Genomic DNA, 24,561 nt, shown 5'->3' with positions numbered 1-24,561 from the left:
CGAAGAGAGGTCATCCTTTTTATACCATCCAAGTCTGGATTTGTCACAGCAATCTCACCATTGAACTGCAAAGCCTCATAATACCGTTCAAACATCAGGCAGACTGTACTGTTTGTCCAGCCAGAACAGCACCACTCCTCTCACAACTACCTTCGCTATCCAACAAGCTCTTCAGCCCAGCAGCTTTCTCTCACTATACAAACCAGGCTATTCACATGCACAAGACATTTGCTTTATTCTTTTGCACAACACGATTCTCATTCAATGCAGGTATTTTTTCCCCACGACTGTGCTACAAAGGTTATTTTGGATGCTGAAAGTACGAGTGCCATAGCTCAATGCATTCACAAGGGATGCCTGGAAGCATACATAAACCTGTCCTGTTCAAAGGTGCCACTTCAGCCTTTGTATGCTTTCACCTCCTGTTTACCATAGATGAATTCTTTATTTGATCAGGCTAGCCAACAACATTTTCACAGTATCACTCAAGAGAAGTAATCTTCAGATACAGTCTTCTGATGATGCCCTTAGTTCCACATTAGATATCAGCTTCTGTTCATGTACTGTAAAAATAATTTACTCGAACTGGTGTGTTCAGTGACTCTCTAGCAGTGGCAGTACTGGGATGGTCAGTGGTTCAGCCACTTTAAAGTGGGCCTAGATGAGCTTCTGTTTAAGGGAATAGGGAAAAGATCAGAAGAGTACAGATCAAATAGCAACTTTATTCCCTATTTAAATAAAAAAAGAAGGGAGAAAAGTAAGCAGGATGCTTAAAGGAGAAAGATGGAATTAGTAAACATTTGCCTGGAAGAGATCACATCAAGCTTATCAGCACAGAGAACATGTAGATCTCCTAAGCTCTCCCTGTTGACAAAGGTTTTCCCACAGTCACATATGACAAAATCTGGGGAAACATGAGCTAGGCAAAACCAAAATAGATGCATAACTAATTGGAAAAGCATGCACTGAGATGTACTTAATGGTTTCCTGTCAAAAATGACAGAATATTGAGTGTGGTTCCAGAGAGGTCTGTTCTGGCCTCACTTCTATTCAGTATTTTCAGTAATTACCTGAGTAATGGAACAGAGAATTTGCTCATTAAATCTGCAGAAGACACTAAGAGCTACATATTTGAGAACAGAACTAGAATGCAGAAAGATTCTGGCAAATTGAAGTAATGGTCTGAAAAATATGGGACAATGCAGCAAGACAGCTACAAAGTTTACTTTTCAGAAATAATAAAGTTTGCAATTACAGAATAAGGAGTATCAATTCTTCAGGGAGGAGCTGGACAACAGACTACAAACCAAAAATGAGCAACTAACATAGCAATGCAACAGCAGACTTACTGGGATATATAAATAGGTGTTTTACACATACATGACACCCAAGTGGTCCTAACACTTGACTCACAGCTAGTAAGATCCCACCTGGCGCACAGCCCAGATTTTAGCACTGCACTCTAACACAATTACAAACCCACTGCACACTAAGATGATGACAAAAGCGATGAGAAGTTACGGCTAAGAGGGAATGAGCCACTTCTCACATTCATGGAGGGACAGGACAAACAGCTATATACAGAAATTGCAACTGGGTCACGTCACATCACATCATTTATTACCACAGAGGCCATTTATTGTCTCCCCCTTTGCAATGACAGCAAAGAACTAGGAGAGATTTTGGGGTGCCTTCCTCAATAGCAAAAGCTAAAGACCATCTGATGAGCACTGTCCTTGTCTTACAACAAGTGTATGGCGTAGCTCTTGAGCCCTCATTTTCTCAGACTGTTTGTGTACAATGGGCAATTCCTTTCCCTCTCAAAATCAGTTCAGTCAACACGTTTTAGTGCCCAATAAAATAAGGGTATCAGCACTAAGACCAAGCACACTGCAATTCTCAATCTAGTCCTCTGAGCAGTCTCAGGACTTCAGCTCTGACCTGCAATACTACAAGTAAATGTTCCTCACCTAAGTTTGCTGAACTGCATTTCTAGCCCACAAACTAGCAGCAGTTAAAATGCAACAGATCCTTCTCACTAAACCGTCTCTCTCCAGAGAGAATTTTTGCGGCTGTCAGAGGGATGCCCGTCACAAATGAGGCACTAAGGGAGTTCCCTGAACACTTCACTGCACACTGGTACGTGCTGTGGAAATTTCAGTTTTCATTTCCCCCCCCCGCCCTGCATTGTATCCAAGGCATCAAGGAATGGCTAAACATTCAGAAGCATCTTCAGCCCTTCACAGTAGCAGATCTCAGCTGTCTTTTCTCCTGGTTTTTTTGTTTTATAGTCAAACAAGAAACACTGCAATAATGGCAGCAGCCAGCTTTTACAAGCTATTGCAAACCAGGGTGAAAACTGATCAGCCATTGAGCAAAAAGCTGATCTCTGCATGGGAAAGATGGGTTAGGTGAAGAAAATCACCTCTAATTGGAGAACATCATGAATCAGTCTGCCATGAAGCACAACCTGAGAGAAAGCAGAAAAAAGCAACCAACCAGAACTTCCAAGTCTCAGCATAGAATAGGTCGCTTCATGATACAGTGAGAAACTCCAGATCATTAGGTATAAGCAAAGGTAGGTCAGTGTTACCACAACAGTTCATTATGTTGAGGTTGTTTTGGGTGTTAAGGAAAAACAGTTAGTCTCCACACACTAAAATGGATTTACCAAATTGATAACAAAGCCATTCATGGCTTTTCCTGCAATTCCTCCTCCAGTGGAAATACCTTAACCCCACGTGCATCTATGAACATCATTCTCCACCAAGATCTGCAGAAGAGCCCTTTGGTACTTAACATCTAAAGCAAACTTACAGAGCTAATGAAATAACTTACTGCAAGAGTAAAATACACCAAAACAGCTTCTTTTCCCCTTCTGCACCCCCACCCTGTCTACTGTACTGTTTATATTTTTGTGTTCATGCCCCAGAAATGGCATCAGGACTGGAAGCCTGACAACTCCTTCTGCCAAGTGTGGCTGCACCTTTTCAAACAGAGTACTTTAATCTAACGAACTGTCAGCGACAAGCCCACATACTGACAGAACGGGCTCAAGAGCCTGCCCAGCACGGAATACACAGAAAGCCACTTTGTTGATGATGAATGGCTATCGACCCTACTTGAAAAAGAACAGACTGGTCCTTAGTTCAGGTTTAGTCACACTCTCCTCTTCACCGGGACAACTTCTGTTGAGCCTGGTATAATTGAAGAGAAAGTCCTATAACATTTGTGGATGCTTTCTCCCAAGATAGAGGCATGCTAGTTGAAAAGACTTATTACAAGTTACCTTTGCTGTTCTTGATTTATATTTTATTGTTGAGTTACAAGAATTTACAAAGGGAGGATTTGTGCCTTATGTTGCTTTTATCAGACACCTAGTCTTTGGATTTTTCTTGAAGCTTTGCAGATTTCCACAGTCCTTAGCGATATTTACATTTACTGCCACACTGAGCTTTGTATAGTTTGCACTGCATGAAAACATGCATAAGCTAGAGCACTGCACTTAAAATGTCCTATTTTCTGTTGGAAGACAATCAAGCCTGGAAAATAGGTTTGATGACCTCATGGCCCTCCCCTCCGCTGGCTCATAGAAATGTTGAGTCTGAAGAAACTGAATGCTTCTGCAGCAAATGTTTTAAAGAGCCTGATTTTAACAAAACCCCTTTGGGAGAAGGAAGTAACTGTAAAACCTGGCAATAAGACATGGCAGAATACTGTGAAGTTTGAAGTTTGCAGGCTTTTAACTTCTGCCATAGCCTCTGAAGACAAGTGGGTATTCATCACATGAAAGACAAAACACACTCATGCAGTGGTTAGTCAGGATGCTGTCAGGCACTTAGTCACTTGCTCAAATAAGCCTTGGTATTTTTCCCCCACAGAAACAACATTTAATATTTATAAAAGCAAAAATAGGACCAGCAAGACCAAGTCAACAAGAAATTTAATACACTTGCATTGCAGTGCTTCACCTGTCACAGAATATGTATACACCCTGCTTTTCAAATACGTGCAAACTTAACCTCCCTGATGCAGCTGGGGAAGGGAGAACAAGACACTTACAGATTATGCCCTGCCAAGTGCCCAAATGGAGTAAGTCTTCTGGTGAATCAGATGAGAAAAATTCAAGCAAGGCTAAGAGGAACAACCCACAAAGCACAACAATGGAAACTCCCAAGGCAAAGAGGAAAATGCCTTACTAGGAAAAGGCTCACAAGGAATTCCGATCCTCGAGTCGCTAGTAATGCGTGTTTCGCTATGGCGAGATGTAAATCACTGAATTAGTTCATTAAACTTTCTCCAGCTTATTTCTAGCAGATTCTCCTAAATTTAGCTGCTTCTCCAATTTATTAAAAACACTAAATATGAAAAGGTGCCATATTATTAGTCCTAAAAAAACCCAAGTAAAAATTCATTAAACATGTAATTAAAAGTTAAAATCCACTCTGACAGGCAAAAAGGAAAAAAGCTCATTTCTGTACACAAATCCTGCAACATCTTCCAGTTCAGACAGTGCCTTCCTAACGTGGATGTTCAGCTTCCGAACTGAAACCAGCTTCTTTCCTAAACGGTTTAAACACTTCTAAGCGATACTGATTTTAAGGTCACTACCCACTAGTTGGATTCCACTTACAACAATGACAGATTTTATGGACCCAAAGCAAAAATAGCTAAGCATTTGGAAAGAAGATCTTTGTTACAAGAGGTATTTCTGACAAATTAAACTCCTTGCATGACATTTCAAGCTGGATTTTATCTCAAGCCTCCTTGTAGAAATTCCCCATTAAGATCCATTTCTTTGAGATAACTGAGGGCAAACATATTCTGACCTTTTTTGCCCCCTCAATAAAAATTTAAGTGTTGATTTGTTTCACCCAAGATCAGGTAAAGGAGATTTGCCAAAATGAAAAAACTCTAAGGAGCAGGCTTCTGAGCCTGCACCTGAATTGCAATTATGCATGAAATGTGTAACTACTAAAGACATTAGGTTTGCTCTGCTCCTATTAAGGCAAGAGAATCTGTGGCAATTAGAGCTGTATCCAACACTTCCAGAATGCTGAATTTCTTAGGGCAGTTTCTATTATAGATTCCAAAAATGCCACTCATTTTTGAAGTCCTCAGAAAACCACTGCAAAGGAAGTGACAGGGACTTAGGCTGAGCCCTTGTATTGGGTTTGTGTGGCAAGGTTTTGGTAGCAGAGGGGTTACAGGGGTGGCTTCTGTGAGAAGCTGCTAGAAGCTTCCCCTATGTGCAACAGAGCCAACCAGTCTGCTCCAAGAGCCGCCACTGGCCAAGGCTGAGCCCATCAGCAACAGTGGTAGCACCTATCTAAGAAGGGGAAAAAGTTGCTGCACAATGGCAATTGGAGCCGGAGAGAGGAGTGAGAATATGAGAGAGAAACAACCCTGCAGACAGCCAGGTCAGTGAAGGAGGGGAGGAGGTGCTCCAGGCGCTGGAGCAGAGAGATTCCCCTGCAGCCCGTGAAGATGACCATGGTGAGGCAGGTAGTCCCCTGCAGCCCAAGGAGGGTAACGGTGGAGCAGATACCCACCTGAAGCCCAGGGAGGAGTGAAGTTAAACCTAGGAAGAAGGGAATGGTGGGGGGAAGGCGTTTTTAAAATTTGGTTTTATTTCTCATTATGCTAACTCCAATTTGATTGGTAATAAATTAAAACAAATTCTTCCCCGTTGAGTCTGTCCTGCCCACGATGGTAACTGGTGAGTGATTTGCTCCCTGTCCTTGTACCCAGGAGCCTTTTGTTTTCTCTCCCCTGTCCGGCTGAGGAAGGGGAGTGATAGAGCAGCTTTGGTGGGCACCTGCCATGCAGCCAGGGTCAGCCCCCCGCAGACCTACTCGATAATTTCTCCAGGCTAACTCAGGTCCTGCTGCCTTTGTGGTGCCTCATGGTTTAGCAACAAGGAATAAACCAGGGAAGAGTATTGGTAAAAATCCATCTCCTTAGCTCAGTGCTACTCAGGATAAATTTCTGCAAAGCTACAGGCTGGATAAGGTAGAAGGGACCTTAACACCATGCTCATTTACATTCTCTAGATTGGTAGTTCATTTTTGTTATTGGTTTAGTTGCTTGGGTTTTTTTTAAATATGAAGCATTAATGACAAACTGTAAAGTTTGTTGGTGTTCAGCAACATAGATTAAACACAAAAGCTTTTTCACTTGGTATTTTCACGGGTGTCTTCTTGCCCCATGAAAAGCTTTACCAGCTTATTCCACACTACTGCAACATGCAGCTCAGAGGCTCCTATGAGTATCACAAATCTCTGTTAGTTTAACACACACCAAGTAGACACCTCATCTTGAAACGTGTGGGCAGATCCTAATCTGTCTCAAAAGAGGATTTAGAGAGATTAAAGTAAACTGTTTTTAAACATTACTTTTCTCAAATCAAGTGTAGAGGTAAAAAAGTGGGGGAGGTGTTCTTACACAGCTTCCATCTCCAAGTCATCCTCATCGTCTTGAGAAAGCTGTAGGTAAGGGTTGTCTGATGCTGGACGGAACTTGTACCCAGTGAGGACAAAGAACACAAGTGTGGCCATTTCATCCAGCAGCTGCAAGTGAAAACACAAAATTGGAAGTTCAGTCTTGTAAGGCTTCACATGGTCATGAAACATTTATCCTCATTCATAAGGTTCAAGGTTTAATGGCCAAGAAGCCTGTGCCATAGGAGAAATAACAAAGCAATTCCTGTTCTGTTATCATTAATCCCAGGCTAAAGGCTGTCAAGCCCTTTGTTCTTTCATCTCTCTCTGTCACTTTAAATACAGTTACAGTTCTAGCCATCACTCCAGTGCTTTTAAATAACTATGGCAAGACTTGGCTTTTAAATGATGGGGGAAAAAAAATCATCCATACATTGTTTGATATTTTCAACAGTTAATGTATTCCAAAGACTCCCTGCACAGTTACTTGGATTATATGTTAAGAAACCAAGTATTTAAAAGTCACTAGGCAAATAAAACCTGTAGATGGAAGAGCAAAAGCCTATTTCACTGGCTCCCTGGGGCCTCAATTACACAGGGCAAACCTGACTCGCTTTTTTCTCCTTTGTATGTTCTTGATTAATTTCCTTCAGACATTTTTAAATTGAAAGACTAAAAATCAATAATGCAATTACTTTCAGACATCTCATGTATAATCCAGCAGCCTTGCTGGACAAACATAAAACTAAAAATATATTCCTGCCACCTTAAGCAGATCAGTGATAAAAATCAGGAGGAGACAGGGTGCAGCACTGTGCTTCGAGATGTCTACAACATGGGGAAAAACTTACGGAATTTTTTTTTGGTGCAGTCATATTTAAGGAAAAAGAAAAAAGTAATCAAGGAACAGATGTATTTTCCTTCCGTGGCAAATACCTGGTACAGCCATTTCCACTGGAATGGAACAGCAATCTTTATGAGAATTGCAATGATCCGTGTGAAGTAAATGTAACACACAATCTGGGAAGGAAGAAGAGAAAGCACGATGAGAACAATAGCACAATCCTTATAGGACTCTTTTTCCAGAGAACTAGCTCAAGCAGTTCCCAGACAACTCATTATGTCAGACTAGCCTTATCTTGCTCCTCAATAAACATGGAAGATATAGGCTGAGGGCTCTACTGCTTGTTGAACATCCAAATGACTTGAGCTATTGCTAACATATTTAAGTTACAGAAGGAAATACTTTAAGTATTAGGATTTTGTAGAACTTGAACAATCACGACTGTAATTTATTAGTCTTACCACTTAAGAGTTTGAAATGAGGCTGTTGGAAATCATTAAGAAGCCTATGCTCTCTTGGGAGGTATGCTCATGGCTCCCACTGACTTAATCAGAAACTGCACACATGCATCTTAAGGCACCATTTGGTCCCAAGTTTAATTTTTAGCAAGTTTACAGTACGTTATTCAAGCCCATCAATTCAACTGGCAGCTCAAGCTGTCTCCAGAGAAAATCACTAAGTGTTACAAATAGCTGGAACCAATTTAAAGATAGACAGAAGGATTCAACCCCTAGGAAAAGAAAGGAAGTTGTTTTGAAGATTGTAATCCAACTGACCAAGATGCCAAAGCACAGCATTGCCACAGGAACATCTCCACCACATCTACCAGCTCTAGTAGCTTCCAACAAGTAATCCATCAAAAGGCTTGAATGGCTTCTAAGTGCTCTGTATGCATGGGTACAGGGTTTTACTTACCATAACATAGTAATGTCTGAAAAGCTTCAGCTTTGCTAGGTTAATGGCAGCTATCAAGAGAACACAAAAGTCCATCAGAAAAGCGTTAAAATGAGACAGTTTCTTTTGATGCTTGTCTGCAAGGGGCAAGTAGTCAAGAACTAGGGTAATCCCAGACTAGAAGGGTTTGTCCCACCGCCCAGTGGGCACTCTGAGGAGTGCCAGTCTGGTTTGCTGTGCACTGGACAACTCCTAGGCTGGGGTGAATGCTCTCTAAAGGCAACTCAGAGAGATCCCTTTTACGCTAAATTTTGTATGCGCACCCTCAACAATATAGAACCTTCTTTTAATACTTACCTGTATGTAGCCAACTACTGTCACCTCAATCCTGTCAGAAGGGCCACGTGAGACTTGACAACACGTCCTAGAAAATTTATATCTTTTCTCAAGTACTTCCTGACCTGCTCTGTGCCTTCAGCTGACCTGAGCAACTTCGAGGTAATTGCAGCTCTAGGAACCACTGCATCTTGTTGAACAGCAGAAGTATTTTAACATCTAAGTAGTATCCTCTATCATTCATGGCTCAGTCACAACTTACAAGTGAAACAGGAAGTCATACTGACTAGTTCTCATAGCAAATGTGTGCGTTTCAGTCACAAACTGTGTAAGCGAAGGCCCCAGGCTAACCTGTGCTTATTGGACAGATTTCATCAGCTCTTGAGGAACACAGCAGATATTCATGTGAACGAGCAGAGGTCACCAACAGATGGAAGAGCTGTCAACTCTGGTTTGAGAGTCAGGTTTTATAGGTGCAGCAGGATTACAAATACAGACTCCTGATGCTTTTGTGACAACAGCAGAGGCAAAGAGTCCAAGATATGTTGACAGCATACAGAGATGAAATTTAGAGCAAATGAACACAAGTTGACAGTTAGAAAAGTAGTGCCACCTATATACTGGTATTCCCTCCAAGCCCTCCTTATCATGTGCTTAAGTTCACACCTACACTCCCTCACAGAAATCATCCACTGCAAAAAGCTGATTTATTAAAGGTTGCATGTATTTGCACTTCATATTTCCTAGGTTCACAACAGCACAAAATACAGTATTATACATCAGGAAGAAGAGGGCTAACAGCTACCAAAGAACTGTTTCACTTCCTGTGCCCAAAAAAAAAAAAAGCAGCTTTTCTTATGAAAAGGTAAATGTCAAATGCATCACCCAAAGTAAACTGTTCTGGGTTCCCACTACGTAAGCTACAGTAAAGACAGCCAATGTTCTATATAAACCTACTTTGTATAATCTAGAGATCAAGACTCACTTTGCAAAACTTACCTTTAGTGTTCCAGGAGAACCACTGAAAGCTATGGACACTTTGAGACAGATATAAACCCTCCTCCAGCAGACATACTATGACAACAGTACCTGACTTACACAAGGCATAAACTGACTGACAGGTAGATAAAACTAAGCTAAGAGCAGTTTTGATTTAGTGCTGACTAGTGGTTTCTACACATTTCCAGATGGTATGTGTAACTTTTGACAGAGCACAGGGCATGTCAGTAAGAGAAAACAGAGCCAGAGCTCAGGAAGAAAAAAGCAAACCTTATTTGTGAAGGAACACCAAGCTTGTTTCCATGCAACTAAAGCTCGTACTGTGCAACACTCATCTGACTGGTGGTCAGACAGGGCTGGCTTTGGGCAGGACTATGCTCATGGGGGCAATCTTACAGCACAGTCTGTCAGAGGAACACTTGCTCTCAGTTTTGGGAGGATGCTCCTTTCCAGACTGCAATATGAAACACCAAACACAGAATAGCATCTACTTCACAATACACAGTTCTGGACTCCAGAAAGCAATGCCCAAGCTCTAGACTTGCATCTGTAGAGTACCAGCAGTGAAGCACAGAGCACTTCACTGGGCAACAGATGGCAAGACTTGGAACTGTTAGAACAAGAATCTAACTAAATCCTTGGTAGCTAAATCAGCCCTGAGACATTGGCTTAGCTACTTCTCCCTCATTTCCATCCCTCACAAAAGCTAGTTTCCCCACATTTAAATAGCAAAAACTTATGGATTTTCATTGGTCTAGTGCTCTACCAGATAACCTAATGTTAAAAGCTTTTCATAACACAGTTGGAAAAAGATTAAAGCATGTAAATATGCAGGGCAAGTTCATTAAATCATGAAGCAGAGAAGCAATATTGTCTTATTTAAATTAGAGCTACATTAAGTGTGACCATGAAGATCTTGTGATTTACCACATACCGGTTTGTACACAGAAGGATCTATTTTGAACTCAATGCATTCATCTTCAAGAACTGCCACCAACTGGTGCAATGACAGGCCATGAGAATTACCAGGCTTTGTAGTTAAAGGAACACCAACTCAACAGCTGTGATTCAAACTGCCAGTCCATCAGTGCTTTACAGTCAACAACTGAGTGAGCTGGGGAGTCATTTCTGTTGGATTCATGCAGTGCATAAGAGGAAAGGACAGTGAAGCCAAAGATCTGGCTGCCAACTGAAATGTCACAATGCCACCTCTCCCAGCTGACAGAGCACAGCTCAAGATCTCACTTACTCATCATGATAATCAATACCAAAGAGTCATGGGTTGGCACATCCCGATATCTAGAACGGCTGAGCGTGGGAAAGAAGGGTGAGGGAAGGTAAAAGAGACAACCACAGAAGGACTGAAGAGCCACCTCTGGAAGTTGGCTTGCTCATTTATCACAACTAGGTGCTCTCCTCTACCTGCCTCAACTTCAGGAATACTTCTCTCCACTATGAGACACTAAAGTCAGTATTAATGCACGTCTACGAAATTCTGCCAGTTTTTTTAAACAGCTCAAAGTTACAGCACACACTGTTCTGGAGAAAGTCTAAAATCATCATTGCTTGGCATCAGCAGCCTGTGAATTGCTTTTTCACAGGCTGAATGTGCTCCAAGCAGTAACACTTGAGTCTTGTTATGCTGGACACTAAGACTTCGATTCACCTTCGCTTGGCAGTCCAGACACTGGCAGCAACACTTGCACGGAGAGAGGCGAGGCCAGCAGCTGTCGCTTACAACCTGAATCACTTGCAGCCCCAACCTGTAAAGCTGTGATAACACAGCAGCAATCACAGCATGCAGTAAAGGCTGGGTAAATTTATGTTTCAAGTATGATAACCATTCTTCAAGCAACAGTACTTAACTGCAGAGAAGGGGGGGCAGGGGGGGGGAAGTAGAGACTTTCTACCAAAGGTTTTACAAATGAATTCATACTTGCGTTCCATCTCTTTCATAGAGTAATTAAAAAGATAAAAGCCATCCTCTAAGAAAGGTTTATAACATCTATACCTTGCTTCCCTCAGTTTCGCCTCTCTATCACCATTTACTTCAACAGCTTGTGCCTGCAATAGCCTGATCTGCATCAATTAAAACATAGCATACCACGGTATTTTGATAATCAGTCTCTCTGATTGCTCCCTGTGCTCATTTCAAATGCTAAGACAGCCTATAAGACTAAAAAGTCAGACCATCCACTACAGCCTTGCACACCATCAGACAATAGCTTTTTGATGAATAAATCTGACCTTTTTAGAATATGTATGCAATAACAATAAGAGGACTGAAGCTGAGGGCATAGGGAGCTCAAGTCCAGACAATATGGTACGCAAGGGCAAACTATAATGCATCTTAAGTGATCACGCTGAAGTACAGTTAAGAATATTTCTACAGTGCTTTGTGTGCTGTACTAACTCTGGTGCATTTGAGATGCAATCTGTGCCATTACCAAATAGTAAATGGAAGTTTTCTGTTCTCCCCCAGAATGAAGGCACGCATGTAGATCTAGACCTCAGAAAGCAACTCCAGGAGTAACTCTGAGGAGCATGGCCCTATAATCTCTACAGCACTCTGCTTAAAAGCATTCCTATGCTAGAAAGAGGTCAAGCAAACAGCTACAACTCTCAGTGTCACACAAGAGAAGGCAGCACAGACTAGTTAATCTTGAATATTCTGAAACGTATTAGCCATTTGGCACAAGAGTTGCCCACCAGGGTCAGAAGGAAGTCCAAAGTACAGGATATGCAATGTATCTCCAACACGTAATTGCTACATCAACCCTGACAGCTATCCAGGGTGCCTGGAAGTGGTACACTGGCACAGAATAGGCCTATTTCATTGCTCAACATTTCCCAGCTCATCAGTGTTATCCACTGAGGTCTCGACACTTAGATCACTAAGCTTTATCTCAAGGTTTGAGATGCCCATGTACTGCCTGGAACATGTTTACCCCTGCTCTACGCCCTCCTCGCTGGAGAGCTGCGGAGGTGTTTTAGCACGGGTCTCCACAGAGCCATCGCCTCCAGCGTCTGCTGAGCTCAGCTAAGCAGAGGGTGTTCTGCACCACCCAGGAGCCTCTTTGTTCACAGCATTTTCATGGTACAGAAGCAGGAAGACACTGAATACGGCAAATGGTTTTTCCTGACATGGGGGCAAGCATGAGAGCATTAATCATCATTTGCCCACTGCACGGCACACAGGGAATGTTGCCTGGGAGCTACACGCTGCAACGTATTTCCCCTAATTCTGCTGCCAACTATGACATGCTGCATTGCTTCAGGAAAATTGCTAACCGTTCGTGATCAGACTGCACCGAGTTTCACATCTCTCGTCACACACACACACACAGGTACAAGCAGAACAAAAACTGCAGTGGTGTTTCCAGCCCTCCATTCCTCCCTCAAACAACAGATGACATGATACACAAGAGTGAGTTATGAGACTTGAGAGGTCCAGTGACCAAGAACTTCTGAGTTTCAAGCAAAAATAAGCAAGTTTACTGCAACATACTCCCTCTCTGCCTTTTCTCATGATACCTGTAAACAAGGTAGTGGTAGTTGAGCAGCTGTGCAGCACAAACAATTCTAGCTCAGTTTGCAAGGCTCATTTCCTTAAATCTGCAGATATTTGTTATGCAAATCTAGAAACGGACAGAGAGCACAGGCTCCCACCTGACAGAAGATACAGCGACAGACCAAAGAGCTGCAGCTATGTGCTTGCTTAAGTCTGGAGGTGGCGATTTTAAAAGGGCAAGAGAAAAGCTTCTAAAAATGGGATGTCTACACCCACTGCTGTGCAAGGTAAGAAGCCTGTGTAGGTCAGATATTTTGCTTTAAGGATCACCTTCAAGGGTAAAAAGAAAACAACCAGACAGCTCAAAGTCAGCTGTATCACTGTACCATGCCTACTCTTCACTAACAATCCACAGCATCTGTGCATATAAGGTCTCCCAGGATAATTATGGCTTTAGACCCATTCCTCTAGCTTTCCCACTCTAGAAAATCATCTTTAAAAAAAAAAAAATCAAGTTTAAATGACCATTAGCTAGTGACTCCAAATCATTGCTGGTAAAAAAAAAGCCTTCTTAATAACTGTACATTGCTAATACAAAGGCCTACAGCAGGCACAGTTGTAACAGACTCAAAGACTGGTAGTCCAACCAGCCTTCTGCTTCATTTCTAGTCTAGTCACGCTGCAGTCATGGCTGCACTTGACCCAAGGGAGTGCTATCTAATAAACAGGTTGTGAAGTAGCTGGAAAAGGACAAGGACAGACAGACAGTCAGGAAACACCACTGGGATAACAAGCCATGAAGTCCTAGAGTTGTTAGTTCCAAAACATACAAGGAAGCAAAAATTACCTTAGATCTTTCTCACCAGCCGGAAGGTGACCAGAAAACTCAGCACCAAGAAAAACAGCTATTGAATTTATAGCATATAATTCCCCAAGACACCCTACAAGTTAATGAAGTCTGTGTGAGAGAATAGGAAAAGCAGCCTTTGAGGTAATACTAGACAATAAATCCTAGCAAGCAATAGGCAGTCCAACCAGAACTGTCTGCACAAGATTCAGTCAGCTCTAACCACAAGACAGGCAGTGCAGCAGTTAAACTGCTTAGGAAAGGATTCAGTATTTTTCATCACTTCAGGAGAAAACTATCTTCATCTGTGGAAAAAAAATGCTGGTGATTTTAGAGTTAACACTGGTCCGCTTTTTCTCGTGAGAAGCTAAGACACTGCACAGCACCTCTGCAGAACAGGACCTCCAAGGGAAGCCTACAGAGTTAAGAGCATGTGGTGCTAGACAAAACTATATAGGTCTAATATGAATGGTTTTACCTTATTACAGTGCAACCATATCACTTTTGGTTTTCTCAACCAGGCACACTAGTAGCACGACATCGTTAGGCAACATTCTGCTTCTGGCATCACATTGCCATTCTCTTGCTCCCCATGGGCTCCTATCAACAGCCTCTAAACACTCTAATCCCATCGTATTTCACAAGTGAGTCCCAGCACTGTGGCCATCCTGGTCACAATCTGGTGCCCGTTTCCTCTGAAATTTTTTTCCCTTAGCTTCTTTTATTACTAGTGTAGCATAACACAGCTGCTATGTTCCTCTCAACACACAATTATTGAATTTGCAGGATCTGCACAACCAGATGGTAACATCAGTAGGTAAAGTGTGGTAGCAGCAGTAGGTGATCCACAAGCAACATTCAAGATAAAGAGTGCCATTACCTGTGGAGAACACCACAAAGAGAAACAGGACTAAAGACAGTCCTTAGGGACTATTGTGCCTAGTACTGACTAGCTATAAAGACACAACCAGTTTTTTCCAGATCACCATTTTCTTTTCCCTCTATTATACACTAGAGCTCATCCTTCAGAACTGCTTGGTTTTACTCAGATCCAGATTCCACCCATCACAATGATGACTGGACAGGTCCAGCCTTTATGCTGAACATCCTTGATGTTGGCCACTTCTCTCCCTCACTCAATGTCAAGCAAACTCCATAGCACCATCTTGTGATAAGAACCATTAAGTGCAAGGTAGGCACGGGGTGATCACCCGAGGCCACACAGATCTAGAGGTTTTGTGTCTCAGTTTCAGGCACTAGCTGCTGAGTGCTCAGTGTAGGAACAGTCACAGACTGCGCTGCCACCCAGCAGTTCCGTCTTAGTTACAGGAAAGCTGACCTATTTGCAGTCACACACGGTGGCTTCAGCTAAGAACCAGGCCTTACATACATGAAGTCCTTAGTTCAGAAGAGACTGCTTCAAGGAGTATCTAAATTTAAGCAGACTTTAACAGTAAGAATACTCCAGAACATATGCTCACTGGGCAAGGTAAAGCAAATTAATCAGTGAATGTTACTAAACCCATGTGAACACACTGATGAGAAAGCTACCCTAATAACATTCATGTTACATTATCAACACTAACCTCTTTCACATTGGTTTATATTAGAAATTAATATTTTCCCCCCCTTTAGGTTTGGGTTTTTTCCTCTGTGTGTGTATGGTTGTTTGGTTTTTTTAAACAGCTTGGAATCTCAAAAAAAAAAAAAGATGGGCTCATCTTAAGTATTGTTTCAGTCTAACAGATGGCAAGACAAGACCTAATCTGTGGTCTGCAGAGCTGAGTTCAGAACCCAGCTTTACACTTCACCTACTAGACTAGAGGCAATCTGCACTGAAATGCAAGTGTCTCCATGGAAGCAAGGAAATGGCTGGAAGACATACCCAGACCTAAGAGGCCATCTGCAGAAGGGAGAGACAGGAGTTAAGGGATAAGACTGTTGGCAACGTCCTTTCAGCCCAAAGGACCTTCCGCAAATCCAGCTTTCAAGAAGAGTAAGCCATCAAATGACAGAATATTGAAATGGCTGCCTGCTTCCAAGGAAGCCAGCACTATGCTCCGTGGCTTGCATCTGCAGCCAACTGAGGAACTAATGCAGAAGTAGTGAGTGGATAAGGCAGGAAAAGCACACACTACAGTAGATATATTTGGGTTGGCTTTCCATCCATCATCTCATTTTCACTGCTACAATAGACATAACTCAACTTCACACAAGCAGTCCTTTAAGCTGCTGTACAAACATGGACAAGGCACGAACTGGGTTACATCGAATGCCAATTTATGGACAATTTCATAATGAGGTTTGTTTGCCTCTATTCTGGCAGGAACAGGTTTCTGCAAAAATCAAGATAAGGAAATAAGGGGGTCTATTTTGACTAATAGTCAGCAATTCTGAAATTTGTTTCTAGTTCTGCTTCTGAACACTTGAGTCTGAGAAAAGGCAGCAAATCCATCAAGATTTTTTCCTCTAGATGTCGTGTCTAGCTCAGAGCTGCGCAAGTACCAGAGAATGAGTTCCACATATGAGTTCTGATAGTCAAAGCAACACGAAAAAAAGTAATTTTCCAAAAGTTATTCCCACAAACCCACTGAGGAAAAGCAGCAGTGTGACAATAACATAGTATAGATTTATAGTCGTAGTTTACATACTTTAAATTAGCATCATGTGTTTGAAATTCTGGCATTATCTTATGGCATATAGCATAAAACAGAAAAGTTACAGATTACTTGCCTTTCCCATCTGTTGCTGAAGCCTCCTGTAAATGTCTTATTGACCTGAAAAATAAAATAGATTAGCTGTAATTTTTGCACTCCCTTTTTACTGCAGCCCTCTAGAACTCCGACAAGTTTCCTTAGCTCTTTATGGCTGAGCTACGTTCGTAATTAACTGTGCTTAGCACTGCATGTATTTCACTTCACCCCCATCTCCCCAGCTCAGGCAGTTAGTTCAAGTATCTGTATCTCCTTGTGATTAAGAAAGCCGATTGCTAAAGCCTACTTCAGCCTACAGAAAACTTTGTGGGAGGGAAGGAGCAGAGTAAGAAACTGGGGCATTTTCCAGAATAATGCTTTCCACTTGAACAATTAAACTGAGCTACTACTGAGACTAGTGCCAAGCATCTGGCATCTTACTGCTCTTTTAAGCCCTTTTCATTTAAATAGTTGATTACAGCTTACATGTCTACATAGGCAACTTATGTAACAGAAGCTACCCTGCAGGAATGTAAACCCAAGGGCCAAGTCTTAGTCACCTTGCTCGCATGAATCATCCCACCAGCTGCAGTGACACTACCCAGATGAAAAAGAGGCAGGATTTTGTGTCCTGGGCTCCACTGCCAGTTTGTGTTGATACCATGACAATGCAGGAAAACTGGTTGCACGCTCTAAACAGTTACAGGGCAGTTCAGCCAAAAGCATTTGTTCTTCAGATACAGTTCCTTTATGGAAAGCAAGTTTGGTACCAGCATATCACTTCATAGGACATATGGATTCTGGCATTAGGTATTAAGGGCTGTGACTGTCAAAGTCACCTTTAATGCAGGAAATCAGAGTTTCTCTACAATTAAGGCTAATGTTCCTGCACTTTTATTTGCCACACCCAAACGCTCTCACCTCAGAAGAGGTGCAGCATTTGAACAGAATAGGGGAAGGGACAAATGGGTATTGCAAATTTATTGGAAAACATCTCCCAGCCTTGGCAGACGGCCACTAAGACCGTGTAGGGTTTTTCCCTTACACGGAAGATGACTGGGAAGGTAAGGACAGCTGAAACCCACCCTCACAGGCCAAGCTGAAGCTTACGCCCATCTACTGAGCAACATGGATGTGTGACTTTACACACATACATATACATTACAAAACAGTTCTCAAGCTCAGGAGTTAGATGCTCTAGAGTGATGACATGCTTACTAGACAGACATTTATATTCACTCTGCATTTCAGAATATACTGGAGATGCTGGAGAAAAATAAGAATATTCTGTGTTTACTAAGCAAGGAGCCAGAAGCTCCTCCTTTAAATCCATCTGTTTATTCAATTAAGATTAATTTAGAAGATAAATGTTCTAACTGGCAAGAAGCAACAATAGTGTTTAACTGAATTATCTGTGTTTTGGCTGAGTTTTATATAACCAACATTATTCCTTGCCAAGTAGAGTGGAAGGAAGGGCAGGGAAATGCTCCCTGTGGGATTATTTCTTCTAAACAGTCAAGTAAAAATGCAGCTACTCTGGTCGAAGGCAGCACTGATCTTAGACAGCACTATTGTTTTAGAATTTAGCAGCCTAGTTTCCAACCTAAGGCAGTAAAGCAAAACCCTGTTTCTCTATGTAAGAATCAGCACATCTGCAAAATTCCAAGTTTCAAAAGCATCTAGTCTGCAATGTGCTGGCCACACTTAAATCGCCACCCACCTTACTTGTTTTGGGGATAAGGTATCTTCCACAACACAAGACTGAAGTGTTAAGACTGACAGTTTAAAAAAAGTAACAGAACATTTGACTCCAAAGGACTGACATTTTTTTGCTTTGGCAGTATCTTTAGCTCTAATCAGCAGTCAATACCCATTAGTTCAGAAACTGCTCAAACTATCATAGAAACCACACAACACATGCAGTGACTCACCATACCACTGGAAATAGGATGGCTCCACAACATAGCAAGTCCACCAGGAAAAGGATTTCTTTCCACAGTCCATATTCAGTTGTGCCCTCTTCTGTTGACTCTATGATGATGTACGCCACATTTGCCAGTACCTACAGGACAAAATATGCTTAATGGTTTCAGAAGCTTTCCAAGGAGGTACTAGATGTGGGCTGCCAATTCAGCAAAAGCTGTCCCATGGTTACAGAAACAGCCCATTCAGTAACATCAACAATTCTTCTGCAGCTGTATGTCAAGAGAGTCACACGTTCAGCAGCATCTTCACAGGATTTACAGAAATAAAACTAACTGGAACTTATTTCTGCTGGCATTCAGAAAGTAGTCCTTTTTGTTATATACTATGCTGAATCTACTGTATCAGCAGAGATAAAAATAGCAAAATTATAAAAATACAGAAACAGGACTTCACATACAGACAGATAGCAAACAGTTTAAATGCATTATTCTAAATTAAACCAATAATTCAGACTGGTCATCGACTATGTTTTGTACTCCATACCTGAGCTCTAGAAGAGCCTCAGACACTAACTATATACTTCTGGTTTTGCAGCTGGGTAAGGGATTCTGTCTGGGTAAGGGATTCTGTCTGGAAAGGCAGAAAAGCTGTTCTATCTACAACAAATAGAAGTGCTGCCTTCCTATTTACTTCAGTTCCTAGAGCAGGAGACAAGCACTGATCGCTTCAAACACACTGGGAAAATTTCCCTCAGACCCAATGAACCTACAAGTCTCTGTTTTCTCCTTATTTTTTTTTTCTTAAGCCCGTTCAGCAAGCATTTCAGAAATGAAAACTTTCATTTACCTTCTCTGCTTAACAGTTTAGTGCTGTTTTGCAGCCCAAGCTTTGTCCCAGCATGAATATACCTACTCTATAGCTAGTTGTTCATTTGCTGATGCTATTTGATTATCATTACCTCATACTCAGTATAGGGAGAAGTGGGGAAAATTACAGAAGTAACTTCTGGCCCAGGATATTCCAGCTCAATTGAAATTGTAACCAATAGGCTTATACAAGCAGTAACTACATAGTATTTTTGTGCAGAATTCAGTCTTTTACACTCTCCACAAGCAGCTCTCCCACAAGATAGTAAGTATTGACAGAGCTCAGTCCTCACCTGAAGTGGGATGACAATCATGAAAATTTTTTTGTCTTTATCCGACAGGATATGTTTAATGAAAGCCCAGCCTGTGCCAATAAGGGCAATAGTGATGAACAGAAGAGCACCCTTCAGTCTGAAAGAGAAACAGATACTGCAGTGAGAGACTTTATCACACTTCCTCTTCTGCCCAGGTTCTCTCCTACAGTCAGCAAAGTCACAAACCCAAACAAATGCCTTGCTATTCATAATTTTGGCAAGTGCTTATCCTACAACAGTGAAGCAGATGTACTTGCTTACAACTGTGTATCACATAGCAATATTACACTTCATTCACAATTGTCAATATACACAGTCTTTTCCTGGGGGAGTCATCCATTCACCACAGTGAACAGGAGAAAACACTGGCAGCTGTACCCTCTTACCATTCACACCAAGAGCAAATTAGATACTTGAATATTAGTATGAACAAAGAAAAGCAAAGCATTTCTCCTTTTACTCCTCCACCCAGATAAGTACCAATTCTCTGCAGCTGCTCTCTATAAGTAGAGCTTTCCCCTTCACACAGGGCTGATTGTTGTCCTGTCATTCAGGCTGTAGTACCAAAGAATCAGCAATTTTCCAGTTTGCTCAGGAGGAAGGGAGGTGGGCAGCCCCCCAAGGGAATTCAGTTTCATTGTCTGAATCTATCACATGAATCTTCTGACATACTTACAGGTGAGTGATGTAATAAACAACAGCCCAGCCTTCAATAGGAAACCCCTGAGAAGAAATGTAGTGATAGTCGATCTGGAAGCAGAAAACACAGTACGTATTACAAGCTGCTCATCAGCACCCCGCCCATGTCTATAAAATAGGTCTGCTTGACAGCCACTTCAAGATTCATTTTCCAATCAGCGGGTACAAACTCAGCTCTGCTATATCTTAGAGAACACTCCCTCCCAATGTGTTCTAGTTTTGTTCAGCAACAGTGACATCATTTCCATTTGCCGTATTTCCTAAGTGTTAGTGGATATATCTCATGCAATCTACATCCTTCCCACACTTAACTATAGATAAACAACTGCATTTGTAACCTATTTATTCATTCCTTGTTCAAGTTCAGTTGCATTAGGTTACTACAGGCTTTCTAATTTCAGTGGAAACCAGATTCATTAGACCCCAAAAACACTTGTAGCAGTTATCCTATCATGAACATGAAGGTGAAAAATCACAGCTGGCACAAACATTGAAGGATTAAATGCTTCTCATTACCTTTGTTTATGAAATCTTTCCAGTAGAAAGGCAAAGTCAATACAATTCAGCAGGGACTTTATGTATTGAAAGTGTTAAAGCTTATAATGTTAGGTCTGTTACAGTACACCATAATACTTCATCTAAAGTAGTGCCCTTGAATTTTACAAACATTCATCAAGGGTTCCATTTATTAACATTTATTGCAAGCTGTGTAGCCAAAGCAGCACCACAGCTCAAATTTTCAGGCCAGCCACAGATGGCCAAAACATTAGGATTCACAGAACTCATTCAACCCTCCTATACGCTTGCTGCTTCACCACTTCAGGCCACGATCTCAAGTCAGAATTTGCTGATGAAAACTGAATCACTTCCACCAAACAGCTGCAGTTCAGTTCCAGTGCTTCAATATGAAAGACACTTCTCTCTCTCTCCCCCATTCTCCCCCCTCAAAGCAGATTTCTCTAACAGCATGCTCTGGATCCATGTTTCTACTTCCTAGCTAAACAACTTCAGGCAGAGACATCATCCGTACCGCGTGGAAGACTAAGGACAGAGATTTTGTGAAAGGCAGGGCTGCCATTAGCCAGTGAATCTTAAAGACATCATTTCTGGGAAGAAAAAAAAAAAAAGAAGGAAGAGCATCAATTAAAAGTCAGCAGTAAAAATTTCAGTTCCCAAGGGTATTCCTTTAAAACCTACAAATGTCAAACAGTAACTCCCAGGCTGAGCTGATTACCAGTGTAAAAGGATACCCCTTAATGCTGCAGCCCAGGTTTTTGCAACATCCTGAACATTTCAACTACATGTTCTACAACTCTGATTTTTAATACTTGGTTTAATTAAAAACAGTAATTCATAGGAACATCTTGCATATATAGACCATAACTGTTAGAAAATTTGCTAAACCTGATTCAAACATGTGTTACATCACCCTCCACCTCCAAGTCACTACACCACATCACCAAGTGAACTCCAGACTACCAAATAACCTGATTACCAAGTGAACTTCAGACTAAGCCAAAGGTAAAGCCAAGATGGAATAACAGGTGCTCCTGGCTTCTGTTGCTATGCTTTAAATATTAAGAAGCACGCTTTTCAATTAGGAATTCCTACCGCTTTCAACTATAATCAAAATGTTTATGGCTCTCCACTGTCGTAAGCTGCCATTCCCCACATGAAAAAAATTTGATCATGTTTTTCTTGTTATTTATTTTCAAATGGCATTCACCTTTTGTCATAAACTACAGGAATTTCCTGTTTATTTGTTGCCACAATATATTTTAATATGCACACTACACAAAGAATTTCTTAACATAAGACTAGATAACTTTAGAACAACAGTCTGCAAAAATTATACTGACGGAAGCAGCTGTTTTCAACTATAAACTGTATGTACTGGGAATACAATATTGAGTCAAATCTGGAGTTTCAAGTGATTAATCTGACTGTGAATTGGTCATTAAGAGAAGGAATAAAAAAATAAAAGTCAAACAAGATAGGCCTATACTTGTCACTGACACCAAGCTGATCCGCTTACCTGCGTTTACGAAGTATGTGAATCCATGCAGTCCCAGACAGGAAGAAAAAGATAGCCATGGAAATGTAAAGTTTTGGCAGTGGGATCTCACCCGCTGAGAGGTAGCTTTCAGGATTCTTCTCCGTAATTTCTATCTGAATATTAAAAGTGCGTTATGTGTACAGTTGAAAACACATTTTGTTAAAGCACTGAGTTAACAATTACAGTTCACAATCAAATTTGTGCAGTTAAAAGCAGCTTTTCTGAAGCGGTGACTGTTATAACTCTTAAAGAAAAAAATAAAAGCAACTCTTCATCCCCAAGAATCTCAAAACATTTTGCAAAATTACACCCACGTAATTTCCTTGAAAAGCAGAAGACGACAGAGGTTCCTTCCAATGCTTCAATTATGCAATGTAATTCAGAAAGGCAAAGTAATTTTCCCAAAGAATAGTTGTTCTCTATACCAAACTTCATAGAGTTTGCCCACCTTTGATTCAGAAACAGTATCTACAACCTTGCATAAACAAGCAGGTTTTTTAGCACAGTCCCGATTTTAGGTGTGGGGAGAGTCATACACAGCTGAAAAACTCACTCTTAGGTTTACTACAGTGGATTTCTTCACCTGCCAAGAGAAAGGAAGCACTCTGCTGCAAGCCTATTACCCTGTGACTGAGAAAACAGAAGCTTTAACATCCTATTTATGCCCCTAAACAACTTGGTTATATGTGCTAGGACTTTATTAAAATAACATATCACAACTAGTTTGCAGTACTGAAACTGTTCTGCATCTCTAAATACAACCAAGCAGGTTAGTTATGCTGGTTTTCTTCTCCTTCCAACTTCTTCAGTGGGTCAAAGCAACAAACAGCAATTCAACAACTTGGTTTCTAAACATACAACTTCAGAAGCAGTTTTAAAGTAGTCTAGTCTGAGTTAGGGCTGCTAAGTTTTATCACCTACATGCTCCCGTGCTTTTTCCTTGCTGTAGCATCAGCACAACCATGTAAAAAGCAGTTCAGGGGTCTGACCTGGCTGAGCATTACCTCAGTCAGTGAAGGATTCATTACAGAACAGTTTTGTTACATACACCAGCGTGGATGCCAGCATGAGCACAAGAAAGAGAAAAAAGGGAAAGCCTGAGCTGTGATAATGCACTCTGGCTTAAAAGAGCATAGGACTGAACCCTTGGATGTTAAAGGAGATAAGACATTTCCTATAACATATTGCCTTTAAGATGTGCATCTAACACTGTAAAAACGCATCTTTAATTAGGCCAGAAAAAGCAAAACCACTGAAATCACAAATACCAACAATTTAGATTGCAGCAACAGCCTTAATATCTTTAATTGTGTAAAGAAAAAAAAAGGTGATTTTTGAGCACAGCAAAACACAAACAGCTGTTTTAGCTCCCATCTCATTACAGCATCTAGTCACAACTGTGTAGACTGAACCCAGCCCACACGCAGCCTCCAGATTTCCAGACATTTCCCCAAAACTAGTATTTTAGTTCTTCTTACTGTAGTTGCTTCCTTCAGGAATGGCACTACAAAGATTAAATGCACAACTCTGAATCACTTCCCACCCCATCTATACACTCTGTACAGTGTGTGCCTGGTACACAAGTTAGAATTGGAAGCTGTATGTTTCAGTCTAAGTGAATGAGTTAATTATAATTTAGAAGCTATACTCACATCGAGACTGAATAGCCGCTGATCATTGGTCGGCCCATCACTGCCAACACATTTATGGAAATAAAGGCTGTAGAGACCTTCTTGATTATCAGAGCTGATGTTAAAAAAAAACTGAAAACAAGGAATAAGATAGTCAGTATTCTTCTCATTAACAGGGTTGCCCTGGTAAGAAGCTATCTCTACTGAAGCAGGAAAAATGTCACTCCTTTAGGGTCAAGCTGGCTCCTTTCAGCAAGCATACTGTTCTGAGGACACGAGCACACCTGCAACTTTCAACAGAATTCCAGATGCAAAATCACTGCACCTATCTATGATTATGCACTCCGCTAATCGAAGACCTTTAGGTATCAGTGTTCAACTTACTTCATGACAGAGAAAACATAACAAGAGGTGTCATATATTTAATGTGGTAAAGCTTAAAATTTGGATCATACTTGCTCTAAAGCATAAGCAGCTAGTCTGTTTCTCCCCCAACTGTACAAAT

The 24,561-nt window shown here is 41.3% G+C and overlaps 1 protein-coding gene across 1 annotated transcript in view; it reads right to left on the bottom strand.

Moving 5' to 3' along the window:
- Positions 1-24,561, bottom strand: part of GPR107 (G protein-coupled receptor 107) — a 40,774-nt gene that overhangs the window by 6,290 nt on the left and 9,923 nt on the right. Inside the window, exons 8-17 of the mRNA XM_074846604.1 lie at positions 24,078-24,188; positions 22,405-22,538; positions 21,400-21,475; positions 20,347-20,420; positions 19,650-19,767; positions 18,496-18,626; positions 16,605-16,648; positions 8,200-8,249; positions 7,377-7,460; positions 6,445-6,569 (exon numbers count right to left, since the gene is read on the bottom strand). Of these exons, the coding sequence (XP_074702705.1) occupies positions 6,445-6,569; positions 7,377-7,460; positions 8,200-8,249; positions 16,605-16,648; positions 18,496-18,626; positions 19,650-19,767; positions 20,347-20,420; positions 21,400-21,475; positions 22,405-22,538; positions 24,078-24,188 (947 nt within the window). The remainder of the gene's footprint in view (positions 1-6,444; positions 6,570-7,376; positions 7,461-8,199; positions 8,250-16,604; positions 16,649-18,495; positions 18,627-19,649; positions 19,768-20,346; positions 20,421-21,399; positions 21,476-22,404; positions 22,539-24,077; positions 24,189-24,561) is intronic.

Source organism: Strix aluco, chromosome 20 (assembly GCF_031877795.1).
Source record: "Strix aluco isolate bStrAlu1 chromosome 20, bStrAlu1.hap1, whole genome shotgun sequence".
Classification (NCBI taxonomy): Eukaryota; Metazoa; Chordata; class Aves; order Strigiformes; family Strigidae; genus Strix; species Strix aluco.
Note: the sequence above shows the minus strand (reverse complement) of the source record. Positions and strands in the feature narration are given on the sequence as shown.